The following is a 27,541-nucleotide window of genomic DNA, read 5'->3' as shown; positions in this document are numbered from 1 at the left end:
TCTGGTCCATTTTCCTTCACCTGTAATTGATGTTGTAAGTAAGGTAAGCTTCCTTGTACGACAGATAAATTGCACGGAAGGAATTTTTAAGTAGCGTGCATTGTCTGTCTTGCTTTTGTTCTCCGTCAAAATAAGACAGCCAAAAAAAGGGTAAGTAAAAGAGAACAGTATGTATTTTAGTGCATCTATTTTGTTATATCTAATTTAGTATACTTATTTATTTTTTTTTATTTTTTTTTATCTGGTACTTTCTTTGTTTCCTGTGCTGCGTGTGAGTCTTGTGATGTTCATGTGAAATTGGTGAGTCCTTCCTTTCCTGCGTTATTTTAGGTTAGGTTATGTTATGCTAGGTCAGGGATAGTCAATGTACTCAAAGTTGTAGGTTTGTTTAAAGTTTAGTTAGGTTAGGTTAGGTTAGGTTTGATTAAGTTAGGTTAGGTTAGGTTTGATTAAGTTAGGTTAGGTTAAGTTAGGTTAGGTTAGGTTTAGGTTAGTTAGGTTAGATCTGGTTCACTTGGGCTAGTTTAGGTTAGGTTAAAGTAGATTCGGTTTAGTTAGGTTAGTTTTGATTATGGTTAGGTTAGGTTAGATTAGTTAGGTTAGGTTAGGTTAGGTTAGTAGGTTAGATGTGGTTCACTTGGGCTAGGTTAGGTTAGGTTAGGTTAGGTTAGGTTAGGTTAGGTTAGTAGGTTAGATGTGGTTCACTTGGGCTAGGTTAGGTTAGATTAGTTAGGTTAGGTTAGGTTAGGTTAGGTTAGGTTAGGTTAGTAGGTTAGATGTGGTTCACTTGGGCTAGGTTAGGTTAGGTTAAAGTAGATTCGGTTAAGTTAGGTTAGTTTTGATTATGGTGAGTTAAGGCAGGTTAGGTTTAGGTACATTAGGTTTTGTTTAAAGTTAGACTGGTTTAAAGGAATTGGATTTTAGTCATATTGTAAAGAAGTGGATGTTCTCTCTCTCTCTCTCTCTCTCTCTCTCTCTCTCTCTCTCTCTCTCTCTCTCTCTCTCTCTCTCTCTCTCTCTCTCTCTCTCTCTCTCTCTCTCTCTCTCTCTCTCTCCCGGAAGTGACGTGGTGTCCAATAAAGCCTCCGTAAAGACCCTCATTGGACTCCCAGCGTCCCGGGGTCCTCGTCGCCTGTGACTCCCTAATTCCTCTCCGCTTCACAAAACCTTATTACCCTCAATGGCTTAACTGCACCTCACGAATATCACGGAGACAACAAAATAGCCACCTACCCCTACTAGTATCCATGACTATTATGGTAATTTTTCTCAACGCTACACCCTCCCACACCCTCCCAGATCCTCATCCTACACCCTTCCCCTCCCCCTCCTCCTCCTACACCCTCGCGTCATCAGTGGTGTAATCCCAACGAGTAATAACTTGGGCTAATCTCGTGTAATCATATCCACTCTGGGTCTGTACGTGGACACACCTGAGCGTAAATTAAGGAAGAGGTACAGACAGGTGTGGTAACGTGTAGCAGGGTGAAGCGTTGTTTTTTTTATTATTTATTTTTAAGGGGAATGTATCAGATAAGGTTTCATCTAATTTGGTGTTTAAGTATGTGTGTGTGTTTGTTGCGTTTGACGGTTACGTGTGTGTGAGGATGAGAGGAGGATGTGCTGACAGGTGAGAGAAAGGTGTGATGTTACTTGTGTTGTGAGGAAAAGGGTTATGTTACCTGTGTTGCGAGGGAAAGGTTTTGTTATGTTACCTGTGATGTGAGGGAAAGGGTTGTCATGTAGTGTTACCTGTTCTATAAGGGAAATATTTATGTCACCTGTGATGTGAGGGAAAGCTTTTGTTATGTTACCTGTTGTGTGAGAGAAAGGGTTGTCATGTCATGTTACCTGTGTTGTGAGAGAAATGATTGCGTTACCTGTGTTGTGAGAGTAATGTGCGTAATGTTACCTGTGTTATGAGATGAAGCCTTGTTATTTTGCCTACTTTATGATAGAAAGGTGTGATGTTACCTGCTTTATAATGAATTCCAAGGACTCTTTAATCTACTTTATGAGAGGAAGGTGTGACGTTACCTGCTTTATAATGAATTCCAAGGACAATTTAATCGAGTTCTTATTTATCTTTGCTTCTTTTATTGTTTCTGTTCATTTCTTCCTTTCTGACGAGGGATGGACGGCAGGGACATGAAGGGTTAAGTCATCGTTAATTAATCTTTCCCTACGGGTGATGATGGTGGTGATGATGGTCATTATAGTGATGGTAGTGATGGATGATGTTGACTCTAATGTTTTTTGGGGTTCAGGGTTTCAGAGGAAGGAAGAGAGAAGGAAAAGGGCAAACATGAGACACCACCACCACCACCACCACCACAACCAGCGTTACCAGCACCGCCACCACCTCATAAACACCAGCCAGAGGTCACACACACTCAGGTGTTGGCCACGCTTGTTAGCTCCACCTCTCACTCCGCTATACCTGTCTCCAGCCTTCATTACCTTGATCCTCTTAATTACTATCTTTAGCGGCGACCCTTCATCGAGGAGGAGGGTGAAATGAACGGCGCAGAAAATAACAATGATAAAAATGGGAGCAAAAGTGGACATTATCCTTATTTTTAACGCGGCAGACCTGGGGCTTCCGTTGGCTCACCTGTCATTAGCACCTGCCGCCGCCAGATCGCAGGTAATCACCGTTTTCTTTCGCCTCAAAGCAATTTTTTAACAGGGGATGAAGGGGCGTCCCGTGTAGCCGTCAAAAAAATGGATTAAGTTTACTGTCTGCGAATGTGCATTAGTGGTGGTGGTTGTGGCGGCGGTGGCGGTGGTGGTGGTGGTGGTGTTATATGTATTCTTCGTGTGATTCTTGTGTCTTTTGCTTCGTAGAATAAGGAATGAAAAAAAAAAAGACATCAAATTCAGGTGTATTTTGTTCGGGAAGCTGTTTCTTACCAGATTTTTTTTTTTGTGTTTCTTGTCTGTTTATGATTTCTCCAGTGTTCTTCTACCTTCCTGCTCCTCTTTCTCCTCCTCCTTCTCATGTTTCTTCTCGCCCTTCCTCTCATCCATCTTACTCTTCTACTTGCTTCGTGTTTACTAGCAAGACATCGCACGGTGATTTAATTTTCTTCATTCCCTTCCTTTCCGCTTTGGGCTTGATTTCTCCCTCCCTCCACTTTATACCCCACTTCTCTCCGCTCCTCCGTCCCTCCCGCACTCTCCCTCCTTATTACCTCTCGCGGGAGGAAAGGAAGCGAGACATGAAACGTCGGAAACCATCTGTGTTTTATCTTTTTTTCTTTTTTTGCTAAACACAGATACATCACCATCACCACCATCACCAGCATTACATTTGTTCTTTCGACACCTTCACCACCACCACCACCACCACCACCAACATCACGGTCATGCCTCCTCTTCCTTCTTCTCATCATCATCATCTTTGTTTTCATTTTCTCCACTTTCTCACAATTTTGCCCCACTGTTGCCTTCACAATAACAGAAGCGGCAGGTGTTCTGATAAGAATTCACCTGGCGCTGTGCAGGGAGGTGCTCTGGCTCCTCTTTGCTTTATTAATATACATGCATTTAGTTCAAGAGAGAGAGAGAGAGAGAGAGAGAGAGAGAGAGAGAGAGAGAGAGAGAGAGAGAGAACACTACCATCACCACCACCATCACCACCACCATCACCACCACCACCACCACCACCAGTCAGACAGATCAAATTAACCACAAACATATGAGCACACACACTATAATCTTTTGAAACTATATTTTAATAACTTGCACGCTGCTTCCAAATTAGCCGGCTAGATATTTAGTGCGACACCCGATATGTAAATCCTGGCCTTGTCCACACTGTCAGGGAGGCTACATTCACTGCTGAGGGATGGAATCTAAGGAGGACCTTCTTGATTGCCTTGCGGGAGCACTCACTTAAAATTTACCCAGTAAAGACAAGAAATGAGTGTATGTTTTCTTTTTTTTTTAAGTTGTTTATTTATTTTATTTATTTAATTATTTATTTATTTAGGTTTTGGTATTAAGAGTTTTTTTTATAGTGTTGTTGTTATTAGGTTATGTTTGGTTTGGTTTGATTAAATTTAGTTAGGTAAGATTAGGTTTGGTAAGGTTAGGTTAGGTTAGGTTAGGTTAGTTAGGTTAGGTTAAGTTAGGTTAGGTTAGTTAGGTTAGGTTAGGTTAGATTAGGTTAGGTTTTTGATATATTATGTATTAAAAATAACTAGCTTAGGTTAGGTTAGGTTTGGTTAGTTTAGGTTTGGTTAGGTTAGGTTAGGTTAGGTTAGGTTAGGTTTGGTTTGGTTAGGTTAGGTTAGGTTAAGTTAGATTAGGTTAGGTTAGGTTCGGTTAGGTTAGGTTAAGTTAGATTAGGTTAGGTTAGGTTAGGCTAGGTTCGGTTAGGTTAGGTTAGGTTAGGTTAAGTTAGGTTATGTTAGGTTAGGTTAGGATAGGTTAGGTTAGGTTAGGTTAGGTTAGGTTAGGTTAGGATAGGTTAGGTTCAGTTAGGTTAGGTTAGGTTCGGTTAGGTTCGGTTAGGTTAGGTTAGGTTAGGTTAGGTTAGGATAGGTTAGGTTCAGTTAGGTTAGGTTAGGTTCGGTTAGGTTAGGTTAGGTTAGATTAAGTAAGATTAGGTTCGGTTAGGTTAGGTTAGGTTAGGTTAGGTTAGGTTAGGTTAGGTTAGGATAGGTTAGGTTCAGTTAGGTTAGGTTAGGTTCGGTTAGGTTAGGTTAGGTTAGGTTAAGTAAGATTAGGTTCGGTTAGGTTAGGTTAGGTTAGGTTAAGTTAGATTAGGTTAGGTTAGGTTAGGTTAGGTTAGGTTAAGTTAGATTAGGTTAGGTTTTTGATATATTATGTATTAAGAATAACTAGCATTAATTGAAATCAACTTTTTATTGTAGTTATTATTTTTGCGTGTATGAACGAATATCTTTTTAGTTTTGATGTTTTTTGTCCTTTGTTTTTGTGTGTTCATATCTCTGCGGTAGTATTTTTATCACTATTTTTGCGGTACTATTTATATTATTATTATATCTCAAGTCTGTGGTATTATACTGTTGTTTCACACTGTAATATATTTCTTTTTTGTTCCATTAATCGTCTGGTCATTATTTCTTGTTTTCATGTATTTTCTTACATAAACTGAACACATCGTTTCTTTCTCTATACTCCTCCTTGACTTGTACATTTCAACCTTTTTTACGTCATAGCTTTATTAGATTCTTTCCGTTTCCTGTTTTCTTTGGTGATATTTCAGTGTTATTACCTCATTTCTTTCCTTGATTCCCTCTTCAGTGCTTCATATCGTCTAAAATCCTCCAACTTCTTCCCTCATTTATCGTACTGTCTTTACCTTTGTTCTTCGCTTTATATTTCCCTCATTTTCCCTTTCGTTTCTTATACAGCACTCACTTTTTACTCTTGCTCTTGATCTTTCCGTGTTCCTCCTCACAGACTCATCACTATCATTTCCTCACTATAATCGTGGTGTTTCGTGACGTCCATTGCATATGAAAGCTTCTAAGAGTCCATTCCTCGTCTTGCTAAACCCTCCCCTTCCTGCTTCCCCTTCCTTCTCTTCCCCTTCTCTTTTCTCTCCAGTCCCCCTCTTTCTCCCTCATTCCCTGTCTCTAATCCTCTGTCTCTCCATGAAACAGTGAATGAGTAATAATGTGAGTGTTGAAAATGTAATAGGGTTATAATGATACTGTTTTGTAATGAGGAGGAGGAGGAGGAGGAGGAGGAGGAGGAGGAGGAGGAGGGGGGCATAACTTTTTGCATGCAAGGAAGGAAAAGAGCTGAAACATTTGAAGAGGAAAAATATGAATGTAAGGAAACGAAAAGAAGAGGAAGAGAAGGAATTAAAGGAAGATCAGGAGACGGAAGAGGATGATTGCATAAGGATAACGAAGCAGCGAAGAAACACCTTGGATAATTGTTTGGAAATTAAATATAGTAACAAAAATAGTAAGTAACAGAAGGAGGAAGAAGGAAAAACAGAAGAAGGAGAGACGGAAAAAGAGCTGAGCCATCACGACCATTAAACGAGAAAGAGGAGAAGGAAGAAGAGAAAAAACATCACCATTTGACCAAACGAGTTAAAAGTGAAGGAGGAAGAGGAAGAAGAGGAGAACCACCACCACCACCACCACCATCATCATCACCGAAGGCAACAGTCGAGGAGGAAGAGAAAGACAAGAACCATCATCACCACCACCATGCACCAACAAACGCGTCACACAATGCATAGTTTCCCCATCAAGAGAAGAACTCCCATAGGTACTTCTTCTCCCACTTAACCTGGTCACTCTCCCACGTGGTCTTCCTTTCCTCTCCCATCATCATCCCTTAGTACCTCATCCCTCACCTTCCTCTCCCCCTCTCTCTCTCTTCACGCTTCCCCTTAGTAACTCATCCCTGTACCTTCCCCCTCCTCCCTGTCTTCTTCTCAGTCTCTCTCTCTCTCTTCCTTTCCAGTGACATAGCATTCTCATCACTCTTTCCGTGACGCATTAATGCAAAAATGTCATTGTGCTGTGACGTCTAATGTGTGTGATCTGCCGGACTGCCGCGAAAAATTGCAGTCACTTTCACATATATTGGCGGTGAGGTGAAGCTGTGAGGTGTCTTTGCTAACACTGCTGGAAATAGGTGTGTTGTTCTAAGTCTTACTCTTTTTACTCCTGGAAATAGAACTGCGAGGCGACTTTGGTAACGCTACTGAAAAGAAAAGTTGTGAGGTATATTTGCTAACGTTACTGGAAATGGAGGCGGTGTGGCGGGTTTTTCTGACATTACTCTTGGAATTAGAACAAGCTGAGAGGTAACTTGTTAAACTCTTGCTGTCCCTCACTCTTGCAAATAGGAGAAGCTGAGAAGTGTCTTTTGCTAACATTACTGGAAAGGGAAGGAGGTGCGCAGCGTCTTGTCTAACACTACTCTTACTGATATTAGAAGCTTCACGAGGAGTCTTGTAACACTACTGAAAATATTAGAGCTTCTCGGCGTCTTTGCTAACATAACTCCTGGGCGACATTTCTATCATTGTTCCTTAAAATAGAAACTACGACATTACGCTTTGAAAATAAAGGAAAATTGCATAGATAGGCTTATAAAATGGCAGGAAACTTCAATTACGCTTTGAAAATAAAGGAAAATTGCATAGATAGGCTTATAAAATGGCAGGAAACTTCAAATTTCTTTAGACGCACAATACAGGAGGTGGCTTCTACATGAAAATTGATGTAATGTTAAGTAGAAATGTAATCTAAGCATGATATAAGCAGTAAATACGAAAAGAAGATGGGAAAAAAGCTAAAAATAGGTTGAAAACTTTGAATTTCCTTATGATACGCCCTGTAGAACTTAGGTATTATATAAAATTAGGCCTTATAATAGTACAGGTAAAATAATATAAGTAGTAATAGTAATAACAAAAATATATGCAATGAAAGAACAATGCGAGCGATAATAGTAGATTTATGTCCACACACACACACACACACACACACACACACACACACACACACACACACACACACACACACACACACACACACACACACACACACACACACACACACACACACACACATACACCTACCTCTTTTCCCTCCCTTCCTCTCCTTTCCTGCACTATTTTACGTAATGTTACTGTAATACGAATGTTAAATCACCGTGCTTTGGTTGCGTGACGTATCCAGCTGTGTGAAATATTGCGTCACTGGCTCGAGGGTTCGTGGTGAGTGGGCGCTGAGTGGTCCCCCTTCGAGCCCCGCGTGGGAATGAGGGAGGAGGTTTGGTGAGCTAAACTGCCTCGTGTTCAGAAGTAAAAGGGAATTGTCACGCCCTTTGTTACTCTAATGAATTACTGTTTGCTGTTTTTCTTTTCTTTTCTTTTTTTTTTCTTTTTTTTTGAAGGGGTATTTTTTCTGAATTTTTGGTGGAATTTTGGTGGATTTTGTGGTTTTGGTGGATTATGTGGGTGTTTTGCTAGTTTTTTATTTTTTTGGGGTGGAATTTTCGAAGTTTCGGTGGATTTTGAGGGTTTTAGTGGATGTTTTGGTATTTTGGTGGATTCTGCGGTGGTTTTGGTGCATATCGTGGTGGTTTTGGTGGATTTTGTCGAGGTTTTTTGATGGATTTTTAAGGGCTAAGGGGGAGAAAGGGAGCAGAGGTGAACCCGCATTGGTGATGGTAGTGGTGGTGGTGGTGGTGGTGGTGGTGGTGGTGGTACATTTAGTATATTTTCTCGTCTTCATTGGTATCTATTTTTTTTTAGTTCTTCATTTCTCACTTTAACTTATGTTCTATTTTCGTTTTATCATTCAACTTTCATTTATACATATTCTTGTCTTCGTGAACCTGTTATTTCTGTATTATTTTTTATCTATTGCTCTCCTTGTGATTCAAACTTGGCTTCTTGATTTGTTCTCTTATCTTCTCGTATATCTATTTTAGTTCTAAGTGTTTTTTCCTCCTGTTTACGTATCATTTTCCTCCTTAGTTTATTTGTCAGCCGTAAAAATGTTCACTCTTGTTCATGCCCTTGTTCTTTTTCTTCTTTTTTTTTTACTTTCTTGAGGTAAATGGAAGAAAAGGAGAGAGAAATATAGAGAACTAAATAGAATTCCCTCCCTCATTTTTTCATTTCTCATTTCACTCTTATTATTCATGTCGTTGTTCCTTTCTTTGTTTTTATTTATTTATTTATTTATTTATTTTTTTTACTTTCTCGAGGTAAACGGAAGAAAAAGGAGAAGGAAACATAGAAAACCAAATAGAATTCCCTCTCTTACTTCCTCATTTCTCGTTCGCCTTGCCTCACAGCTATGTATATCACACACACACACACACACACACACACACACACACACACACACACACACACACACACACACACACACACACACACACACACACACACACACACACACACGCTTTCCACCAGTCACTCTGCTGCCAAAGGTTAACACGCTTCCAGGCCACAAACGCTGCTTGCAACACTTGAATGTATACTGAGTCTTGGACGGAGAGAGAGAGAGAGAGAGAGAGAGAGAGAGAGAGAGAGAGAGAGAGAGAGAGAGAGAGAGAGAGAGAGAGAGAGAGAGAGAGAGAGAGAGAGAGAATACAAAGGAAGACCAAACAACAACTACAGACCTTGAAATCCTTACTAGTTTGTTTGAGTAACTATTCTACACTATTAATGGGAGAGACATGATAGTATAGGAAGAAGGAAGAGAAGGAGGAAGAGGTGGAAGATAAGGAGAAAGATGAGAAAGAAGAGGTGGTGATGATGATGGATGGGATATCATAACGATGAGAAGGAAGAGATGGGAGAGGAAGACCCTAAAGAGGAGGAGGAAGAGGAGGAGGGAGAAGAGAATCAGAACCAAAACAGACACCATCTTCAGACGCATCACAACACCTAGGCACTTTCCCTCCACACACCTGCCAAACCCTCACCACTTCCGTACACAAACACCTCTTTCTACCTTGAATTATCCCCGCAGGTACACACACTCGTAGGTGCGCCACGTGAAGCTCTCCGGAATCCCAATAACATCTATTCTCCAACTGGACATTTCCCTTCACACTCTCATATATATTTTCGTTATCAAATCTCCTCACGAATTACCTTCCTGTTCGTCTTGCTTGCGTTCGCCTTCTAAATAACTGATCATTTGTGTTGACTCCTGCTTTAAGACGGCTTTAAGACCACTGTGGAGTAGATAAGATCAGCCTAATACGCCAGACCGTCACACTCCAGACACACTCAAAAGTCCCACTCCCTCCCCTCATTGCTACTTCGCCGAGTGCTATTTCCTGAGACCACTCCGTTATGCTCCACGCTTGCACGCCCGCCCGTCCCTCTTTGCGTAACGTGACGGTAAATTTTGATGATCTGCAAGTGGATGTGGTGAGGAGGGTGAGGGTCTGGGTGCAAGGGTGATGTGGTGGTGTGGGTGTGTGGTGGTGGTGGTAGTGGTGGTGGTGTATCGTCTATCTCAGCTTGCTATGTTATTTTCCGTCATTATTACGATTTTTAAGCTTTTCCATAGTGAGGTCTTTCGGTTTTCATTAGGTGGTGGTTCCAGAAAGTCTCTTTATCAATTTTTCTTAACAAACAGACGTACAGACAAACTAATTACTCCACTCATTAACTTAAATTGCGCCAGTCCTGCTTTGTTTTCTGTTTTTCCCACCATAGTCCACAAACGGCTCATTAAACACACACACACACACACACACACACACACACACACACACACACACACACACACACACACACACACACACACACACACACACACACACACACACACACACAGTCATCATCACTTAGCGAGCACCGGCCCCTCACTTTGCCTGGGAAAGAGAAAGTGAGAAAGGTAGACTGATTAGGCAAAATAACGACAGGTGACGAGGTACAAGGCAAGTGGAAGAGGAGGGGGTGGAGGAGGAAAGGGAGGGGGGGAGTGGGAGGCGTCACGGGCTAAATGTAATGGTAGCATGATAGCGATGAGAGAGAGTGACAGGGCGAAGCTACAACTGGTGGGTTCCTGACTGTCATCTGCGCAATGTACCTCGTCAATATTGCTTGGAATTAATGTGAGTCTGGCATGCTCTCTCTCTCTCTCTCTCTCTCTCTCTCTCTCTCTCTCTCTCTCTCTCTCTCTCTCTCTCTCTCTCTCTCTCTCTCTCTCTCTCTCTCTCTCTCTCGTGTGTGTTGGTCAGCATTTGTTTTTGTGATGTGCAGTATGGTTAACAAATTATCGATCTGTCCTTCAGTCTGTCTATCTTTACATCTGTTTATCTATCTATCCATCCATCTGTCTATCAATTTATCTGTCTATCTATCTATCTATCTATCTGTCTTTCCTTCCACTATTTCTTATCTTTCCTTATTTGTTACCCTATTTGTCTTGCTTCTTTCTCCATTTCTTTCCTCTTATCTCTTCTCATACCTTTACTCAGACACTCATCTCCCTCGAATTCACTCACATTTTTCTAACTTCCTTTCTTCATTCATCCATTCACTCCATCACAAACTAGAATCTTTATCTCATCATCCTTTACCCCTCTCTTCCATCACACACACACACACACACACACACACACACACACACACACACACACACACACACACGCACACGCATACCACTCCCAGTCCCCTCTCATCAGGCCATTTACTTACTCTCTCCTTTGCCTGTAAAAAAAAATAACCGCGCTCTCATTTACTCTTCACTTTAATGGGAGGCACTCAGAAGGCGTTCATTGTGCCGTCCTGTAGCTAGGCACAACAACCCTCGCCTCGATCATCAAGAGAACCCGCTGGATACCCATTCACTACCACGCCCCGCCACCGCTACACCGCACCTTCCGTCTCGCGTGGAAAATTAAAGCCATGACAGACACCTCCCCTCCACGACCCCTCCTCCTGCTCATTCCTTCGCCTTTCTTCAACTCACATAAATTTCTCGTAGGAAACAGTGCATGGATGTTTTCTCAGATTTATGATATAATTTGGTGCTTAGTTTTCGGTGTTTTTACGTCAGTTTTGCGTATTAACTTATCACGAAACTGGAAGATTGTAGGATACCTTGTCTTATTCCGCGCCGCTTCCTCCCCCGCGAGTGTCGGTTTTGAAACTATTTTGCTATAAGAAACAGTACGAATAACAAGGAGCTCTAAAACAATATAAATTCATGAGAAAAATAATACAGACTTGTTTCTTGGGGTCTATGTTTAGAAAAAATAACACGTTTACTTTTAACTTACCTATCATACCTGTCATGTGTGTAAAGATAAAGAGAGTAATATAAAAAAATAATAATAGGAAAAGAAGAAGAAAGGACACAGTATAAAAAATAACAATAATGGCACGAAACGCAAATTAATTGTTAGAAGTGTAATTTAGGAGAAGAGGGAGCCATATTTAAAGGAAGATGTTAACGTGGAGATAAGAGGAAGGAAGAAGAGTAGGAAGAGGTTGAAGGAGGAAGGAAGGAAGAAGAAAAAAAAGAAGGGAGATAATGTTTGTATAGAAGAGGAAAAAGGGGAAGAAAGAAGGAGCAAAAAGAGGAGAAAATAGAGGAAGGAAGAAGATAGAGGATGTTTTTATAGAGAAGAGGAAGAGGGAGAAGGAGGAAGGAAGAAGAGGAAAAGAAAAAAAAAGGGAAGAAGAGGGAGCATCTTTGTACAGAAGAGGAAGAGGGGGGGGAGAAGAAGTACAGTTTAAATATTTTCTGGTGTGTTGCTATTTTGCTTTCTTGTTTTTTCTTTCTTTCTTTTTAGTTTTCTCTCGTAGGGCGCGAATTTCACTGCTTCAGGATTTCCGGCGACCTTCTACAAATCACAGGGAAGAGGAGGAGGAGGAGGAGGAGGAGGAGAAGGAGGAGAAATAACAGAAATCAGTATAAGAATAATGTGATGAATGTGATGAAGAGGAAGAAGAAGAAGAAGAAGAAGAAGAAGAAGAAGAAGAAGAAGAAGAAGAAGAAGAAGAAGAAGAAGAGAAGAGAGAGAGAGAGAGAGAGAGAGAGAGAGAGAGAGAGAGAGAGAGAGAGAGAGAGAGAGAGAGAGAGAGAGAGGAATAATTATAATAAGAATAACAATAACAATAAGAATAAAAGAAAAGGAGGAGAGAAAATGGAAAAAAAGAAAGAATAACGATAATAAAATAACGAAGAATAAGAAGAAGAGGAGGAGGAGGAGGAGGAAGAGGAAGAGACAAAATAGGAGAAAGAGAAAAAATAACATAAAAAAATAAGAATAGCAACAATAAGAATAGGAGTAATAAGAAGAGGAGAAGAAGAAGGAAGAGAAAGAAAGGGCAAAAAAAAAATGGATGAATATGAAACAGGATGGGAGAAGATAGAGATTACGAAGAGGAGGAGGAGGAAGAAGAAGGGTGGAAGGTGGAGGAGATAAAAAAAAATAGATAAATAAAAGTATATAAGATTAAGGATATAACATTTTGTAAGAAGCTCAGAGAGAGAAAAAAAAACAATAACACAAGAGAATGAGAGAAGAAAGTAAGAAAAATAACAAAGCCTCCATATTTAAGAAAACAAGAAATAACAGAACGAAAAAAAAAGAAAAAGGAAAGAAATATTGTGAACAGCAACCCCCCCAAAAAAAAAAAAAACCGAACAACAGTAAAACAAAGAAATAGATAAAAACCAAGAAAAATCAATAGAAAACGACAACAAAGAAAAGGAAAACGAAAGAAAACGGAGGAAATAGCGCACGTACCTAAGCTATGAGGAGGAGGAGGAGGAGGAGGAGGAGGAGGAGGAGGAGGGAGAGAAAGGGAGAAAGGAAACGAGAGGAGCATGTAAAGGAGATGAGGGACGGAGAAGCGTTTACATAATGGTCGTCTAGTCGTCAATGCGCAGTAAGGAAGTCGTTGAGGAGACGACACCGGGCAGGAAGCGCTTCATTAGTTGACGGTAAAGCGAGAGAGAGAGAGAGAGAGAGAGAGAGAGAGAGAGAGAGAGAGAGAGAGAGAGAGAGGGGGGGGAGAGGGAGAGGAGTTTAAGGTCAGAGAGGTGATTGAAATAAGTCAGCCATCAAACAGGTCTCATTTCTTCATCAATTCTCCGTCAATTTCAGGTCACGTCTACCGCAGGGATCAATTTCTGCCTCATTGGCGCATCGTGAGGCGTAAATCTTTCTTCATTAATGCTTTAGTGGGGATCGAACTCTCCTTGACGCATCAGCCAGACCAGTGTTTAGGATTGGAAGCGTTTGGTCTCGTTTTCTAAATTTGATGGGGGACTTGATCTTGTTTGTTTTCACAGTGCTCGTCGTGTTTTTTGTTAGTGTTTTTATTTTCTTTTTCGTTGGTTTTGTTTTTAACGGTATTTCATGTTGATATTTAGCGTTTGTTGTTGACTTTCAGCTTTTCTCAGTACATTTAAAGTATTTTCCTTTGATTTTTAAGTCCTTTAATTTTTTTTTTCAGCATGTTCACTAGTAGTTCAGTATTTTCTCTAATTTTCAGTATTCTGATTGCTTTCGTCTTCATAATTCTTAAGTATCTGTTGAACAATACCTTTAATTATCAGTATTTCTAAGTATTTTCCCCAACATTCATTATCTTTTACTATTTTCATTCATCTAACGGAGATCAAAAGGGTGAATATGCTAGAAGGGCGTGGATCGTGTCTGGATCACGCAGGAACGCCTTCAGATCCTCTTGACGCGGGTGATGGATGGGATCTGGCGTGATTTATTGGAATTCAAGCGCGTCTCGTCCTTGTGGCTTGATCCGCGGCCGTCTTTTTGAGGTCTGAGTCTGGGGCAGAGAAAAGAAAGGTCTGATGTGGTCTGGTGTACTTCTATTTTTGTCAGTATATGTCGATCGCCTCCCATTCTTCCTATTTTCTCCTGTTCCTATTGTTGTCTGATCTCCTATTACTAGTATGACCTCTTCCCCTCTCGTTGTCATCATCCACACCCCTCCAATACTAATACGAACTCCTCCCCTCTTATCACCACCACACATCTTTCAAATACTAGAACGACCTCCCTCTTCCTTATCATCACCTACCATCACCCCTTCAATAACGGTACCTTCTCCCTCCTTCTCTATCGCTACCCATCATCACCATCACCCCTCCAATCCATTATGACCTGCTCCCCACTTCTATCATCGCCGCTCCTCACCTCTACCAGTCGCCCCTTCCTACTCATCACCCCCTCTCACCAATACTCATCACCACGCACTCAAATCACCTGCAGAGTATCATCACCAATCAGCACTCAAACATCACACCTGGGACGGAAATTACCTGAACCTGAACCTCTGGAGATCATGACACTAACGCAATGACCCGGCTCTCTTCGCCCTCCCCCCGCTGCGTCGCCTTCAGGAGGGAGACAACCAGCAGTAAACATTGGCATTACCCACTCGCGGCTGTCAGGTGGAGTCTCGTGACAAACTCCAGCCAGGGAAGTGTTGGAGGGGGCGCCGCAGGTGTCTTGGGGTCGCGTCGCGGGGCGGTGAGGGAAGTGTTCAAGTGTTCGGGTCTCGCTTTGAAGTGTGTGTCTGTGTTAGAGGGTGAGGCAAATGACACGTGTTGTTGCTCTGTCCCCGATGAAAGTGAGGGTTAGGAGAGAGAGAGAGAGAGAGAGAGAGAGAGAGAGAGAGAGAGAGAGAGAGAGGGAGAGAGAGGGAGAGAGAGAGAGAATTTCCAGTACATAAATTCATCATTAGCAACATAATTTTCCTGCTTCTCCTTTTCGTCACAATCTTTCATCCCACAAACAAAATTAACCTAAGCACCGTAACAAATAAGACCTCGAACAAACCTCTCCATAACATCATTACTCAATATTCAACACTATAAAACACTAAAACACACTTCCCTTTAGCCATGCACTCCCTCACTCACTCACTCACTAAGATACGTTTTCCTTCCCAACACATGAACTTATCTCTAAATCACTCACATTTCCTCCTTATTCTCACGCCTTCCTTTATTCTTCTTTTTATTTTCTCTTTATCATCCCTCTCATTCTTTCAATCATCCTTTCTTACTCTTACCATCATCTCACCTCTCACTTACACCCTTCTTGACTCCTCCCTCTCACTCCCTCCTTGCCTCACCTCCCTCACACTCCCACCTACAACTCTTCGCACCCCGTCACACTTGTCAAACGCACAGACACACCCACGAATCATTTGGCCGCAGAAGTAACTCCTTCCCTTGAATAAGACATCTCCTGTGGACTCCTGACGACTGCCTGCCCTAACCTGACGCCCCTCACTCCATCCCCAAAGCTGACCCGGGGGCGTGGGACGAGGCCGCAGCAGGAGGTGGTGTTCCCCAGGCGGGTGTCTCGTCCCCTGGGTTGTATTCTTTAGTTTAAGATCATTTTCCCGATAGCGTGACAGGTTGAGTGTAGGATATGTTATGTGCTGTCGACGCTGGGGTAGGAAGCCGCGACCACAGCCTAGGAGGTCACGGAGGAAGGGCCTGTCAAGTTACTCCCTCGATGCTCTTCCCCTTCCCTTCCCTTCCTTCCCCTCCGTCCTGCTCCTTTCTTCAAACTGCTATTGTTTTGTCATTTTTCTTACTGTTTCTTTTCTCTCCCCCCTGATCTATTTAGTGATTCCACACCTAGTTTTTATTTTTTTTATCTTTATTTTTACTTTTTTTTTTCTTATCCTTCTTCTATTCGAAATCGTATCCTATTGTTCTGTCATTTTTTTTTTACTGCTTCTTTTCCTTTCCTTCTGATTTATTTACTGATTTCATTCCTGTTTCTACTTCTATTTTATTTTTCGTACATTTCTTTCTAGCATTTCGTCTTTCTCATCCTCCTCCTCCTCTTTCTCTCTGAATTGCTATTGTTTTTGTCATTTTTTTCCTTTCCTTTCCTTCCCTCCTGATTTATTTATTGATTCCGCACCTCCTTTTAGTTCTTTATTTTGTCTTTTCTCATTTCTACATTTATCTTTAGTGATTCATTTTCCTCCTATTCCATTTTCTATTTTGCTGTTTTGTGATTTTTTTCCAAGTGCTTCCTTTCTTTCCCTCCTGAGCTATTTCCTGATTCCATGTTTTTTTATTCATTTTTTTATTTATCGTTTTATTTTTTATTTTTATTTTTGTTTTTATTTTTTCTCTACTTCCTCTTTCTCTTCGAACTCCTATTGTGTTGTAATTTTTTCGACTACTTCCTTTCTTTTGCCTTTTGATGTATCTCCTGATTCTGCACTTTTTTTTTCACGTTTCTTTCCTCCTAATTTGTCATCTTCCTATTCTTTCTCTTCAGACTCCTATTATTTTGTCATTTTTTCCCAATTCCTTCCTCTCTTTCCCTTCTGATCTTCCTTCAAATTTTACATCCCTTTTTAAAATTCTTCTGCATTTTTCTTTCATGTGTTAATGTTAATTTGTAGTTAAGAAGCTAAAATAACAGTTAATCAATCAATATTTCTCGTTCGTACAAGGGAGAAGCTGGGGTAGGATGTCCAAGATGTCCCCACGCATGAGTCTAGTGTTGTGTCCTTCAGCCGCTTTGGTAAATGTGAAACGTGTTGCAAGATTCTTCTGTTACTTCTGTTAATTCTCTTGTGTTGCTATTTCTGTTGCTTTCTTCCGTTATCGCTTGTGTTAATTCTCTTTTGTTACTGCTTCTCTTATTTTTTTTCTTCTCTTGCTGCTTCTGTTTCTTCTTTTCTGTTACTGCTTTCTGGATTCGGTGACACGTTTGAGCTAAATATCGAAAAAAAAAAGTAGCGAGAACAGAAAAAAAAAAAAAACACTCGGAATTTGAGTAAAACACGGAGAAATATTGTACACGTAGTGGGAGAAAAAAAAATCGTTGTCATGACGCGCATATTTGTCTAATAATATTTTTCCCACAGTATATCACTCTTCCCCTGCAAAACCCGAATATTCCTGAAGCGGTGAGAAATCAAGGCGAATGTAAGAAAATAGTGAGTGGAAACGATAATTTAACAACAATATCATAGCAGAAACAAAACTGACTATACATAAATCTTGAAAAATAAAAGAAAAGAGAAAAAAAATAGAAAAGAATATAATGCAGAGCTCAGTTTGGAATAATCTTGGATGATATTTCTATTGTAAGTATGTGAACTTTTCTGCAAGTATATTGGAAATTGTTTTTTTTATAGTGAAAAGTGAATAAATAGAAACACAAAGAGCCAAACAGTAAAAAAATAAACATACGTTGCAAGGAGAACCGCTTAAAAACGCTACTATTCGGAACCACAACTAAACTGAAGTGAGCAAAGAACTACAGCCGCCATGTAACTGAGGTAGTGTTGATTGAGGAAGTAAAAAAAGGGCACCAATGATTATACCTGTAGATGCCGGGGACTCAAGCCTGGCAATTAAGTACATTTAACAATCTTTCAAGTTACGTTATAAATAAATAAATAAAAAACCCACACGTTGCATCCATCACTAACCAACCACTTCGTTATATTTTAAACCTAATATATTTTGGTTGGTAAATGCAGCGGTGACTGATGAAGGAGAGAAGACCCTCATTAAGGTATTACGGCCCAGAATTTTGTGTTACTGTCTATCTTTGGAACTAGCGTGTAATCCCATAGGCCATAACCTCAACCTGCCTAACAGCTGTTGGGTAGCAAGCCAGGTGAACCAGGTGAGTAAACAAGAGAGAGGGAGCGACACTACTCAAGACCGCTGGCTGACTGTAGGTGGAGATGCAGCCCAAGTTTTCACTGCCAGGGTACTTTGGGCACTCGTGGAGGGGGAATGTGATACGAATACTGTGCATAATAAGACTAACGTATGGTAACCTCGGGGCCACTGAAGGAAATACAGTTAGATTCAGTTCAAGATTCTACCGGCAGGACACTTGGGCACTCGTGTATACAGATGGACGGGGAATATAATAGACGAACGCCGTGTATGTTCAGGACTAACGTGTGGCAAAGACTAACACTCGATAACGTCCTGTGAAAAAAAAAAAAAGGGCGCGAACTTTTGAACTCGGTGACATCCTACTCTAAATTCGGTTTTATTTGAAGTCATGTTGAATTTAAAGATCATATTTTTTGTAATTATTTTGATATATATAACAATGAGGGATGTAGTGTTAGAGAATTAACTGATTTTGTCCTGGAGAATGAGACGGTTTTTGTGTTTATTCTGATGACGTCATGTGGGTGGGTGGATAGAGGTGGACTGCTGCACGTAGGCCACTCACCTTCTCCTCCTCCTCCTCTTCCTCCACCTCGCAGTTCACGAAGGTAAATCAACTCTTACTCTTATCGTTTCGTACGTGACTACAAATTACCGTACAGTGTCAGGGTGTTCCGGTCACAGGTGTTAAAAGATCATTTCATCACTGCAATATTTTCTACCTAATACATTTTTTTTTTTTATCTTTTTTTCAGTTTTTCTTTTCATATTAAGTTTACATCACCTCCTTACTGCATCCGGTCTTTTAGTAACACCCCATACCTCCCCATTCCTCCATAGCTTCCCTTTACCCCCATCACCACCCACCGCCTCCTCCTCCTCCTCCTCCTCCTCCTTCAACCCTTCCTTTCTCCTTCCCCTCCACCCAACACCTGCAGAGGAGGAAACACAATCACCTTCTTTACCGTATCATAAAAAAGTCATTAGTTATGGATCCGCCCTCGTCTTGGGGAGGAGGGAAGGCTAATTAGGGTTCATCTCAGGTACTTAACACCCGAGGAAGCTCCGCCCTGGGTACTCTTGACGGCGTAGTTGTTGTTGATGGTGGTGATAATGCAGGAGTAGCAGCAGCAGCCGAGCACGAGCAATAGTAGTAGTTGTAGTAGTGATAGTGTAGTGTTAGTAGTGGTGGTGATGATAGTGGTAGTAGTAGTAGCAGTAGTAATGGTGGTTGGTGGACGTAGAAGTAGTAGTAATTGTAGTAGAAGCATTATTAGTAGTAGTTGTTGCAGTCTTTTGAAAACTGGCACTTTAATTGGTCTTGTTTTTTTTCTTATAATTTTGTTTCCCTTAGCCGGTGACCCTCTTGCAGTAATAGTAGCAGTAATAGTAACAGCAACAGGAGCACAAGAAACAGTAGTTGCGGTAATAGTCATAGGAGTAGTAGTAATGATAGTAATAGTAGTAGTAGTAGTAGTAGTAGTAGTAGTAGTAGTAGTAGTAGTAGTGTCAGCAGTAAGAACAGCAACATTAATTAATAGCAGATTCTGTGGGTTAGATTAGCCAATGTTGGGTAAGATAACGTAACCTATGTAATTCTAACTTTCTGGGCTTCCTAACCTACCCCAACTCGTAGTAGTAGTAGTAGTAGTAGTAGTAGTAGTAGTAGTAGCAGTAGTAATAGTAGTAGTAGTAGTAGGACTAATAGTATTAAAAGTGGTGATAGTAGCAGTAGTACTAATAGTAGCAGCAGCAGTAGGTATAACTATTAATTACTAGCAGCCGGTGTGGGTTAGGTTGGCCAGTGTTGCGTAAGGTAATGGAATCTACGTAACTCAAACTTTGTGAGCTCCCTAACCTGTCCCAACGCCCCATATCATGTGTCTGGTTGTCGTGTGTTGTGCTGGTGTCCTTGTTTCTGCTGACATTCTCACTGCAGTGGATTTTAATTTACGTGTATAGAAACTAGGATACGTTGTAATTAATTTGGTATGAAGGAACAGAAGGAAGAAATAAAGGAACGGGTAAACAAAAGAAATCAGAAATTCAAGTAGATTTTATGTGTATATAAATTAGAATACTTTATAATTAATTTCATATGGAAGAATAGAAGAGAAAAATGAAGTAATAGGTAAAAAAACAAGCCAGAACATGATAATACTTACACACTCAAATAGCTTTTACGTATAAAGTAATTAGAATACAATTATAAGATAGTAGAAATTAGAATACTTTGATTAATTTGATAAGGAGGAATAAAAGGAAAAAAAAAAAAACGGAGGAATCGGTAAAAAACAAAACAGAACATGATAATACACACTCAAGTATATTTCAAGTTACGTAAAGAGAAATGAGAGTACTTGATAATTAAACTGACAAGCAGGAATAGGAGGAAGAAAAGGAAGAGTAGATAGAAAAAAAAAAAAGAAACGAAAGCAGCATAATACTCACATTTTCAAATACATTTTCAAACATATGTAGAAATGACAATACCTTATGATTAACCTGATAGAAAGAAACAGGAGTAAGAAAAGGAGAAGTAGGTAGAAAAACAAGTCGGAACAAAAAACAACAACAACAACAACAACAACAAATAAAAGTCTAAAAGATACAGCGAAAAATAAGAACAGAAGTGCATTTTTGCCTTCGTTCCTGCAGATGTGGGAAGCGATAGTGCAATGACGCTTAGGTTTTGGAGTCACGAACGGGCGAGAAGAGGCAGGAAATAGTGGGAATCGGAAAGAGTGTAGAGAGAGAATAACGTCAGCATGAGGTGGGGTGTGGACTGGAGAGAACTGGTGGAATGCGGGAGAAAAATGCTTGTGTTGATTTAGTTTTCCATGTTCAGGTTATAAAAGTGGAGTTTAAAGCCAAGATTATTGATAACAAGTATTTTATTTTGTCTGTTTTGTCTGTTTGTATGTCTGTCTTTCTCTGTCTGAATGTTTGTGTGTCTCCTTTCTGTCTGTTTGTCTGTCTGTCTGTAGCTATTTCTCTATGACTGACTCTCTATGTATGTCTGTATGTCTTTGTCTGTCCCTCTAAGTCTATTACAGTGTATGCATTAGTATTTTTCTATCTTGGTCTGTCCTTTTTTGCTTCTATCTGTATTTATGTCTGTCTGTCGGTACCCCCATCTCTCTCTCTCTCTCTCTCTCTCTCATTAAGGTTTACACACAAAAAGTTCCATAGGTGAGGCGCACAGGTGGATCTGTCTCGTAATTACCTTTCCAAACCCTCGTCAGGCGCACCTCACCTGCTGATTGTTACCTGAGTCGAGCTAATTAAGGATGTTCGTTATTGTTTCTGTCTCGCTGCGTTATAAACTTGTTCTCGCTATTGTGTTTTATCATTATCTTGTTCTCTCGTAATTTTCCTTCCTTGCTTCCATTATTCTTTCTTTCATTCAGTCTTTTTTTTTGTGTGTGTGTGTTCATCTTCGTAATTGTTTTGACTTATAGTGTGTCTGTCTGTTTGCATGTCTATGTCTGTCTGTCTGTCTGTCTGTCTAGTGGTATGCATGCATTTAATCATGTCTCTGTCTAACTGTCTAACGCACACACACACACACACACACACACACACACACACACACACACACACACACACACACACACACATACACACCAGAAGATTAAGAAATATAAAATAGATGAAGAGGAAGGAAAAATCAGGAGAACAAAAAAAAAAAAAAAACGCTAAAAAGGAAGCGGAGGATGAATATAATACACGAGAAATGAAAGGATCATGACGTAATTAGATGGCGGAGGCGAAAAGGATGTAGAAGAGACGAATTTAAGAGGCAGAAAATAACAAAAACAAGAAAGAAGTGATAATGGAAAAAAAAAGGATGGGAAGGAAAAGAGAGGCGAAGCAATGGACGTGTTATGGAGGAAGATGAGAGGAAGGAAAGGATGGAGGGAAAGAAAATGTGTGGAAAATGGAGGGAAAAAGAAAGAAACAGGAAGAGATGAGTAAGGTTAATGATCTTTTTCCTCCCCTGTGATGGTGGCTGTGTTTTCCTTAATTAAGCCACTATCGCTCGGGCTAATGAGGCGCCTCACGGAAGGTAATTAGCAGAACAGGTGATCATCAACCTGCACTTTCCTGGCGGCATTTAAAAATTCATGCCCAACTAATGACAGTGATTGGGGAATTTTTGGACCAATGGAATGAGTCAAGATTCATCCATTAGGTGAGTAATTACGTGGAAAAAAAGGAGAGGATGCAGTCAGTCAGTCTTCCCTCGGTGTAATTATTGTGGTAGATGGCGCAGTGAGAAAAGAGCAAACCGAGAGGTAGTTATGGTGGTGGTGGTGGTGGTGGTTGTGGTGATGGGGGTGTGACTTGTGGGTTTAGTTGAGTTGAATGGGTGAAGGTTCTTGTTGTTGTTGTTGTTGTTGTTGTTGTTGTTGTTTTTCACTTTTTTTGTTCTTTTTGCGAGTATTTTTAATGTTTTTTCTTTTTGTTCTTGTTTTTGTTATTGTTCTTGTTCTTCTTGTGCTTCTACCTTTTCTCCTTCCCTTCCTCCTTCTCCTCCTCGTCCTCCACCTTCTCCTCCACCTCCTCTTCCTTTTCCACCTCCTCCACCTCATCACCAGTGCCATTGCTATCATCACCATTATTTTCCCCATAAGAACAATCCACCAGGCAGGAGTCGCAGGTTCGAGTATATAAACAAAAAAATAACGTTACCTGAAGCGTGCGGTTAATGAATAGCATTGTGATAACATTCCTTGCCGTGAGTTCTCTTCTCATTTCCTCATATTGTGTATGTAAGGTGCAAACGTTATAATTTTCCCGGGGCCACGTTATAAAGCCACTTTCACGAAATTACACTAAACACAGCAGTCGTAGGAGATATTTACAATCCTGCACGGTATTACTTATCTAGTTCGCAGTCAGGAATTAAACGTGCTTGTCTCGAACGCAAAATATTCTCTCCTTCCCTTACGTTATCAATTTCACGGCGTCCTTAGAGCGGCGTGACTCCTGCCTTGAATTTATCATAAGTGCTGGCTGGCGTGGCGGAAACCTCAGCTTACGAGACCATTAATATGAGAGTGGAGTGAATTAGTGACGATGTAGCGAGAGTTAATACAGTGGCCTTTCCATTCCTCTACAGCTGCTGGAGGAAAGGTTACCGCTGATATTCTCTCTCTCTCTCTCTCTCTCTCTCTCTCTCTCTCTCTCTCTCTCTCTCTCTCTCTCTCTCTCTCTCTCTCGTTGCCGCAAAAAAGCCTTCCCAGCTAAGACAAAAGCAAGCAAGAATAGTACTGTTAGCTGTGTGGTTAGTGTTCATTAACTTATTTTCACTTAATGTCTTGTGGGGAAGGTGGTGTGTGTGTGGTGTGTGTGTATATTTAGTCGATCTTTTGTCTACGTGGTGGGGGGAAGAGAGAGAGAGAGAGAGAGAGAGAGAGAGAGAGAGAGAGAGAGAGAGAGAGAGAGAGAGAGAGAGAGAGAGAGAGAGAGAGAGAGAGATGTGGGTTTTTTTTTTTTTTTGAAGTTTGAAGTGTAATTGGTGGTGTTTTGTTACGGTGCTTTCTTCGTCTTTGTTTGAGTTGTTTATGTATGTATGTTAGTTTGGTGTGTGTGTGTGTGTGTGTGTGTGTGTGTGTGTGTGTGTTTGTGTGTGTGTGTGTGTGTGTGTGTGTGTGTCTATATCTTCATACCAGGTTACAAAAAATAAAACACATCATCATCATCATTTTCTGCTTTATTCCACTGTATCAATTGATTCTCGACTGGCAATGCAGCCTCCATACAGTCGCCCTACGTAGGTACATAAATACTTAGTTACAGAGGCACTATGGTACAGGAGAGTGTATATATAGATTCTAACGTGTTCCTACTGACGACACTATGTTAAGTCGCTTCTCTGTAGTGACTCAAAGGTATCTGTACTTACAGTGAAGGTTCGCAGTGAGTCATCTGCTGATCTGAGTCTTTGTCGGGAACGTTAAAGCTCATGGGTCGGAAAGTTTATGTAAAGAAGCATTCAGGTGTGTTTTGTTCTTCATAAATTGGTGATCTTTTTTTGGAATTTCCTGCTGTTTGTATCTGTTCTGGTAGTGGCTTATTTATTTATTTATTTATTTATTTTATTCATTTTTTTCTTGCTCCTATTTTTTGCTTGTTGCCTGTACCCAGCCGCGTTAACAAGATAGTCAAGAAAATCGTACGTAAAATAGATAAACATGTAATTTGTGTTTAAAAAATTTGCAGGCTGGAAATTAACTAACAAACAAGCTTCCTGGTGTGGTCTGCCTCGGAATCTGAAAGGTCAAAAATGAACCTTCGATGAAACGCCGCAAAAGAAAGAAGGAAAAAAAAAAAAAAGAAAAGAAAATTATCGAACCGCAGGGAAAAAAATATGGCGTTGTTATTCCTTTCATAGTAACGGGAGTGAGTGAACCTGGGAGGAGCATTTTTCAAGAATTTGGGAGCCACACAAATCACACCTTGAGCACACTAAGGGGAGTCACCTGTGGGAGGAAAACAATCCAATACCGTGACTCCTGACTCCTCGTTGCTGAGTCACGGGGGCTGTAGTCACCTTAGTAGGGCGCGACTAGCGGTGGGAGGGAGATGTCGCGCCCTTGGAGTCCTGTAATCGTATTTAGGTCGTTTCCGGGGCGGGGCGGGGAATGGCAGGGAGGGGCAGGGAAGGGTCAGGGAGAGGTAGGTAGGGTGTAGGACGCCCCGAAGAAAACTATCTCTATTTTCTCATTACAAAAAGTTATTAGGTTCGACAGGATGCTTCTCCCCTGCCGGTGTCTTGCGAAATGATTGAACGCACCTTTGTCTCCCCGTAAGGTTCTCAGGCACGCGAGTGAAACCACCTCCTTCAGCGAATTGTGAAGTGCGCAGGTGCGTGTTTGGATTCACATTTCCAGGAACGCGAGAGGTTTCCACGCGCAAATCGCCGGGACGCCCTCAACGATATTTTTTTTTTTTTTTTTTTTTTGCCGATTTTCACACGGTAAGAGTTTCATTGTTTTTTTTTTTATTATTATTCCTAGTCACTCTTTAGTTACGGTTCTCATATTTACGTCATCTTCTGCGGCAGAAAAGTTCATACGTTTGCACCACACGCCAAACGTTTCGCTCTAACCAAACGTTCATCAATGGCGCAAGTGTAAACCAGTCTTGACTCCCTTCATCCTCTGCGCACGTTTTCCAACTCCTTATTTCAAACCAAACGTTCCTGCATAGTCCTCCAAGCACTCGTAGCTCCTTAGACATGACGTGGTGTGGAAGGACGTGGCGTGGCGTGGCGTGGCGTGGCTTGGCTTCAGTTCCCTCGTGACTTTCTACAAGGGAGCGACAGATGGCCGTCATGTCTTACGAAAAAAAAAAAAAAAAACTACAGGAGTGAGAGTCGTGTACTTAATGATCGCTTGCAACGACACTTATAGATTCGTCAGAAAATTGGTGACGAGGAGGAACGCAGTGTCCAGTTAGGTTTGCGATCCCCTGATGTACACGCCACGCCCAGGCCCGCCACACCTGCTCTCTGGCGGCGCTGCTCTTCCTCCTGCTGGTAATCGGGTGAGGATGACGCCCGTTAGGTTTGTCTAGAGGAGCGGGACACGAGGACAAGATATCCTTCGTCAGTAGTCCCCCTGAGGATCCTTTCTGTGTGTGTGTGTGTGTGTGTGTGTGTGTGTGTGTGTGTGTGTGTGTGTGTGTGTGTGTGTTACTGTTTGAAGTAGTGTGCGAGTGCGGCTTGTGTAGGCGTATGTGGATAGAGGACTCTGGGCGCGACGAGTGTGGGCGGAGAGGAACTGCTGGTGGCGCCTACGGTGGTGAGGGCAGGCAAGGAAGGCGTGCCCTCCAGTGTGGGCGTGGAAGCAGGGGTCACTGCCGCTGCCGTCCTACTGAGTGCCGCCAGCTGGGCCTGAGGGAGGACACGGGCGTGACTGAGTGTGGATTGAAAGTTGACTGAATGTATTAGTGTTGGTTTGATACTTTGCTATCTTATGCGTGACTGAATTTGAATGTCTGACTTACTTAGTGACTAAAAGACTGAGGGCTGACTGAAGGCTGACTGAGGCCTGACTGAGGGCTGATTGAATGACACCGAGACAATTTCTGCTTTGCTATCGTGAGACTTAACCGACTGTTTGGACGCCTGACCTACTTACTGACCAAATGACTGAATATCTGCCTGACTGATTAACCAAAAGACAACTAATGAGTAGATCTATCAGCGAAATTAAGAATGCATAACTAATCACTCACAAATATTACTGAGTGACCCACAAAACACCTGACTGACTGAATCATTACCTGACTGACACAACAGCTAAGTAACCCTGCAGTAGACTGACTCACCAACAGCTGACTGACTGACTCACCAACAGCTGACTCATCGCATGACTGACTCTTTGACTCCACTTGAGAACCCTGAGACCTCACACCACCACAAGCACTTCCTCCTCCTCCTCCTCCTCCTCCTCCTCCTCCTCCACTACCAATCACTTACATGTCTGTAGTAGATGTCCATGGAAGAAGAAAGGGCGGCCATGGAGGAGAGGGCGCCCACGGCAGAGAGGTGGGAGGGGTGTGAGGGCGTGGCTAGTGTGGGCGGCGTCGCGTAGGGCCAGTATCCACTCATTAGTCGCCCATATCCACCCTCCGCCAGGAACTCAAGGCCAACTGCTGTTTGTCTCTTCCATTTCGTCCTGCAATGAAAATATTAAGGTCATTTTGAGTCTTTTTTTTTCTTGTGACCTTGTTTTCTGTTGTTTTTTTTTTTGTTTTCTGAGGTCAAATGAAGGTCATGGAAGTGGTGTATGTGTGTTTTTGCCTTTGTTTGTTTGTTTGTTTGTTTGTTTGTTTGTTTTGTTTTTTTGTTTTTATTGGTCTTTTTATCTTTTTTCTGTATTTTTTGGGATTGTTTTTTTTTGTTGTTTTTTGATTTTTTTTTCCTGACTAGTGGCCTGGATGCCTGTTTAGTCAGTCTCTCTCTCTCTCTCTCTCTCTCTCTCTCTCTCTCTCTCTCTCTCTCTCTCTCTCTCTCTCTCTCTCTCTCTCTCTCTCTCTCTCTCTCTCTCTCTCTCTCTCTCTCTCTCTCTCTCTCTTTCCTCTACCATCCCTCCCTTTCTCTCCCTCCCCCTTCCCTCCCTCTCCCTCTCTCTCTTCCTCTCCCTTCCCTACCTCCCTCTCCTCACTTCCTCCCCCTTCCCTCACTCCCTCTCTCCCCTCCCCCTTCCCTCCCTCTCCCTCTCTCTTTTTCCCAGGGACACAGGTTCAACAGGGAAAATGCCTCATTATTTACACCTGAGGGGCCATTGTTTATCTGGGCAGGTGATCACGGCACGTCAACAAGCAAGTACTGTGGCTCGCCTGCGCGCCAGCACGTGCGACTGGGAGAGGGAGAGAGAGGAGAGAGGGAGAGG

The 27,541-nt window shown here is 41.6% G+C and overlaps 1 protein-coding gene and 1 long non-coding RNA gene across 3 annotated transcripts in view; one reads left to right on the top strand and one right to left on the bottom strand.

The window, feature by feature from the left end:
• The window catches only part of LOC135089075 (uncharacterized), a 94,931-nt gene that overhangs the window by 9,108 nt on the left and 58,282 nt on the right, over positions 1-27,541 (top strand). The gene's annotated exons all lie outside the window — the stretch shown is intronic.
• Positions 23,838-27,541, bottom strand: part of LOC135089074 (homeobox protein HMX3-like) — a 61,857-nt gene continuing 58,153 nt past the window's right edge. Inside the window, exons 3-4 of the mRNA XM_063984296.1 lie at positions 26,626-26,824; positions 23,838-26,037 (exon numbers count right to left, since the gene is read on the bottom strand). Of these exons, the coding sequence (XP_063840366.1) occupies positions 25,837-26,037; positions 26,626-26,824 (400 nt within the window). The 3' untranslated portion in view covers positions 23,838-25,836. The remainder of the gene's footprint in view (positions 26,038-26,625; positions 26,825-27,541) is intronic.

Source organism: Scylla paramamosain, chromosome 32 (assembly GCF_035594125.1).
Source record: "Scylla paramamosain isolate STU-SP2022 chromosome 32, ASM3559412v1, whole genome shotgun sequence".
Taxonomy (NCBI): Eukaryota; Metazoa; Arthropoda; class Malacostraca; order Decapoda; family Portunidae; genus Scylla; species Scylla paramamosain.
This window is presented reverse-complemented; position numbering and strand designations above follow the sequence as displayed.